This window comes from Pterocles gutturalis, unplaced genomic scaffold (genome assembly GCF_000699245.1).
Source record: "Pterocles gutturalis isolate BGI_N339 unplaced genomic scaffold, ASM69924v1 scaffold11674, whole genome shotgun sequence".
Taxonomy (NCBI): domain Eukaryota; kingdom Metazoa; phylum Chordata; class Aves; order Pterocliformes; family Pteroclidae; genus Pterocles; species Pterocles gutturalis.
The window spans coordinates 1-5,404 of NW_010128321.1; the positions used below are offsets into that span (position 1 = coordinate 1).

General features: G+C 42.9%; 1 protein-coding gene across 1 annotated transcript; it reads right to left on the reverse strand.

Moving 5' to 3' along the window:
* Nucleotides 1-1,078: 1,078 nt before the first annotated feature.
* On the reverse strand, nt 1,079-3,579 carry LRRTM2 (leucine rich repeat transmembrane neuronal 2). The gene is made up of 2 exons (XM_010079582.1): nt 3,158-3,579; nt 1,079-2,818 (listed from the first exon to the last, which is right to left on the reverse strand). Exons 1-2 carry the CDS (start codon nt 3,159-3,161, stop codon nt 1,272-1,274), a joined length of 1,551 nt encoding a protein of 516 aa, XP_010077884.1. The 5' UTR covers nt 3,162-3,579; the 3' UTR covers nt 1,079-1,271.
* Between the last annotated feature and the right edge of the window lie 1,825 nt (nt 3,580-5,404).

Here is a 5,404-nt window from a genome sequence, read left to right on the forward strand (position 1 = left end):
TTTGAACAGCATACTAAGTTAGATTCTGTCCCATATCAAGTATGAGTAAAACATTTTTCAGTGAACTATTCTATAAACTAATTATATTATCCTAACTTATCAGAAGGTATATCTTTTTTTTTTTTTTGAATGGTAATTGCCTTGAATTTTGGAAGAGGAGGACAAGTGAGAGCTTATATTAGAGGGGCTAGTTCTGTCTCCAGAGAAACCAGTGGAGTTAGTGCATGAAAATAGCTTCCAGGCAAGAGGAAGCCTCAGCTGGGGGGGCAGCGGGGGGACAAAGAGAGGCTTTTTCCTTCCTTCCCTCTTCTCTTTAACCTCCCCATTGATGTTTACTTTTAATTAAGAAAAACTTGCATTAAGGGTATTTACACAGGAAAAGGTGTTGAAATGACATTTGTTCGTAGTTGTAAGTAATTAGCCTGAATTCATGAGAAGCATCATCAAGTCAAACCAGGGAGCTGATAAGAATTGAATGCACTTTATATTTAGAATCGATCCCAGCGTACAGAGCCTTCCTAAATAAGCTACTTTAAGCGCCTGATGAGTCCTCCTGCTCATTTGTGACCGTGTGAAGGGCTCCTTTCTGTATCTGTTGTGAGCTTTAGCAAGGTCTGGTCAAGCAAGCCAGACTATCAATATGCAGATAGGAAAACTGTATTTAAAATAAATCCATCGGTCCTCAATGCACTTAAATCCCCACCTGGACCTTTGCTCTTTTGTTTGTTTGTTTGTTTCCCCTCCCCTTTTATACTGGAGTGAAATGATCAGAGGAGGAAAATATTCCTCCCTGGCTGCCTTTAAAGTGAATGGAGCCAGCTGGAGTGTTTGGGATCCTACAGCTGCAGTGGAACAAACGAAGCGTATGTCCCCCCGCAGATCTCTGTACAGATATCCAGTATCCTTCCCCTCTGACTGCTTTAATTAGAAAAAGTAGAATATGGAGACTTGGGTATAAATGTTTACACACAGTCATATAATTACATAACATGAAACATTTTACATAGTTTGAGGTGAGCATCTTTTTAGACTTTTAAACATTAGGAGTGCAAGTTTGATGTGGTCATTGCTGCTTTAACACTGAAAATATTATGGATTTATTTTTTAAAAAACTTAAAAATACTGCACCACTCCATAAACAATGTTTCCATTAAGTAGCTTGGAAAATTAGGCTTTATGTCAACATCTGTAAAAATTAGAATCTGATGTAGGTCCCCTACAATTTTAAAATAGGTTACTTATCTGATTTAATCTTTGATGGCATGTAGGTATTATACTTCACATTCTTTGTACGGCAGCTGCTGACACTTGCACTGTCCGTAGCCGTTAATGATGATGAAGGGTCCTTCGTGGGTGGGTTCGTACTCATTATAGGGTCCTTGGTCTGACATATTTGCCATATGCAGCCGTGTTTGTGATCGGAGCTGCCTGTGGTTTTGAATCATTGAGCACTGCCTGATTCTTCTTAATGTGGGAGGGCAGCACTTCCTGGAGATGAACACTATAAAAATGATAAAAAAGAAAGAAAACAATAAAGCCATTGTTCCTGTAATTACCCTCTGAGTGAACATGGCATTGTTTGGCTCTGGGAAATGTTCTTCGGTGGTAACGACCATGCCTGCCGTAGTTGGAATCTCTTTGTCTCCCATATGGAAATGAGAAGAGCTGATTCTTTTCGTGTACTCGGTAGTCGGAGCTGGGTACGTCGTAGCCACGGGTGTAACAACAGTTGATAAATTCCAGCAAAGCTGAAAACCGTGCACTGCATCCAGAATATCCTCTCCCTGGGTGTGGTCGGGGCTGTGGCAGAGGATGGCATGCTCCCACCGACCTTGGAAGCCACTCAACCATGTGGCCAAGGCGCAGATCTTTGGGCTGCATTCCCACAGATTGCCGGAGAGGCCCACGGTGGTGAGGGACCTCAGTGAACTCAGGATCTTGGAATCCAGAGTGATGAGCTTGTTGTTATCCATCAGGAGGGTTTTAAGGTTAGGCATAGTTTCAAAGACGGTTAGGTCGATGGCTTTGATTTCGTTTCCAGTCAAATCGAGCTTTTCTAAGGTGCCCCAGGTCCACTCCATCCCACACGACAAGTTGCTGATTTTGTTCCATTGCAAGAAGAGTGTGTGCAGGCTGCTCAGCCGGAGGAAGTGAGCAAAATTAATCTTTGTCAGCTGGTTGTGCTCTAGGTGAAGCTCCCTCAGCTTGATTAATCCCGCAAATCCGTTGCGAGCCAAACTTCGCAAGCGGTTTGTGCTCAAATCCAGGAACTCCAGGCTACGACAGTCCCAGAACAGGCGGACTGGGATGGTCCGCAGGGAGTTGGATCGCAAGAGCAAGGTCTGTAGCTTGCGAAGGCCGTAGAAGAGCTCGGGGTGCAGAGAGGATAACTGATTAAAAGAGAGGTCCAAATTCTGCAGGTTAAGCAGCTGGCTAAAAGTTGTGTTTGGCAAATGAAAGATTTTGTTGGAACTTAAGACTAATTCCTTAAGCTTATACAGTCCTTGAAAAGAATCTTCTCTGACTGTTGCAATTTGATTATGATCTAAGTGAAGCCAAGTAAGTTGACTGAAGCTTGCAAATTGATCCCTTTCAAGTTCAGAAATAAAATTGTGCCTCAGTGACAAACCTAGCGAGCCCTTTTCAGTGGTGTTTGGCACTGAGTGAAACCCCTGAGAGTCACAGTAAAAGAGCAGCTTCTCACAGCGACATTTTGGTGGACAAGCCATGCCCAAGGCAGGCAGCATTTTTAAAACCATACTCATTGCATATAGTGCTGCCAGCATACGAGCCCCTAATGGCCACTTGAAATGTAAGCCTGCAGAATATAATTTAGGAAAACAACAAGATAGGATAGCCTTATCAGTACACTTTGAACATCACCATGGAAGATTTCACTGCAGATAACATTGCCATGCATTTCCGACAAGCTAGTTCTAAATGCAAGAAACAACTTACTACAAAACATAGAATACTTGGATATTACACTTAGGATGAGTCTTTATCTCTATTACGGAGGATTACAGTGTCACAATCGGAAAACATTTTTTTTTTTCATAAGGTTCAGTGCAGAAAAATTTGCTTTAGCACCTAACTGCTCCTTTAAAGCATAGCCGGTCATTCATTATAGAAGGTACAGAGAAACGCAGGAACTTACCCATTCTTTTGAGTACATTGGAGGTTGCATTCAGTCGTAGTTTTAGACTCAACGCCGTGAGTCTGTAAAGGCTCTAATGTGAGATAGCCTTTGAATAATTTACTGGGTTTAGTGTCCTTTGATATTAGTGCAAAATTGAATCCACGATGTTCTCTTGGAGTATTCCTTTTGAAATCACTGGCTTGATCTCCTCTGACAGGTCTGCAATTTTTAAATCAATGCTTAATACAAGTTTTCGTCCTCTGTAGCTGCTCAGCTGTTTAATTGAAGCTCACGTTTTCTTTTTCCGCAGCTGTGCCTTCCTTTAGTCCTAACTTGTTGATGGCAGATGGGTGGCTTATTGCTGAGAGAAGCTCCTGTAGTAGCATGAGTGCATTTACTGAAAAGCTTTTCAGGGAAGCGGCACAAGAATGGATTTGCTTATGCGCTGCGACCACACAGGGCTGTATATAGGCTGACGTCACCTGGTGACGTTCCTTTTGTTTGGGTTTTCCAGAAGCTTTGCTGTTTTAAAGCATTGTGGTGCATACTGTGATCGTGTTAAAGACCACTGATAGAGGGGGAAAAAAAAAAATCAACGGTAGGAGTCCTTCGTCCCCACGACAGAAGGGATAGGAAAGACTTGCACCACCCCGCTCCCCCCCTCCTACATCTGTGCTGGCTGTATTCCGCTGGCGTTAACGGCAGCGCAGAGCTGCAGTTGGAAGTGCCTTAGTGCTAGCTGCTGCCTGTTTTCTCTTAAATATCGCTGCATAAAAGGAACTTTTAGATGTGAAGCATGCACAGTTTGAACAGAGGATGCTGCTTAGCACCAGCTTTTCACTGAGGTGAGGGGATTTGGCAGTTTAAAGCTATATGTAACAACTGTGTGCGACTGTGGTCCCTGCAAAAGTGGTAAAGGCAGAGAACAGTCATGTAGGTGAAGGTGGTGTGTCAGAAAGTACAGCACACAGCCTGGGAGCAAAGGACAGGAGCAAATGTTTCAAGTGATGAGAAATTTCTGGAAAAAGCAAAGCCTGCGTTAGGAAACAGGAAAAATTTAATTGGAATCCAGCTTGACAGCATGCAGTTATGAAACTAGAAAATCTATTTTTTCTCCCCAAATAGGGGCTTTTGTACTTGCTTTTTCCTGGGGACTAGAGTGCAGGAGAAGAAGTTGGAAGGTTGGCATTTACTGTCAGGACTCAGAACAGTTTGAAAGGGTTCCTTACTGTCACCATTACATTCTGGTGTCACAAGCTTTCCGTGAAAGGGGGGACATTACTTCCATTGGCATCTCATTGCGGGGTAGGTCCGTAACAGTTATCCCATGTTTTTTAGAGTTGCAAGAATTTGCATTTGCAGAAAGGGTGACCCTGCAAAGCTGTCCGTGCTGCTACAGCCGAGCCTTCCTCTGGCTGGAGCATGTACACACAGCGTGGAGAAGGCAAATGTGCTGTCATGGCTGCTTGTTTTAAAAGTTCATTGCCCTTTTATCTGGAGCAAACTCTCCTCTGGGACAGCTGGTACTGAAAGGTAAATAAATAGACTTGATTTATATTTTTTTATGGTTTTAGGATTTTTGCATGCGTGTGCAGAAAAGCCTTCAAAGCAGCTGCTCTGGCCTTGGCTCGATGGGGATGAGGCAGGGGGGTGTTAGCTTCCTGCTCCAAGCCACTTGGATAAGCTTTTTTGTTTTCACCTTGAGAGAGAAAGCAATAATGTAGTAGAAGGTACTATAAAATATTTGCTCTATAGCGGCGAGGTATCACTTACGACCTCAAGATGTGGGATGAGCTGAGAATAACAAACTTCCCATGCTGATGGAGGAAGATGATGAATTGTGTCAAAAGATTTTAAAATAAAATGGCTGTTTACCTTTGTTGTTAAGCTTTGGTTCCTTAGAGGTACTTATTTAAACTAAGACGTGTTTTCTGCCTTCTTCTGCCTTCGCTGTCCCGTGGCGTAGTTGTAATACTGACTGTGGTGCTGCTTTTCCGTGCTGGGCTGTGCTGGCCAGAGCAGACTGAAGGGAAGGGCTCAGTGGAAAGTAAAGGGATGGACAAGATGAACTCTTTAAAACAAACAAACAAAAAGAAAACCTCAAAACCACCCAAGAAACAAAGCAAAACAAAACCAAACACCCCCAACCCATCAGGAAGGTTAGGAATGATAAAGCAAATTAGGAAATGCTAAATAAATTTCTTAAATTGCTCCGCCTTAGCAGATATTTTCACATTTGCTCTAGAGTGAAAGAAATATGTCCAA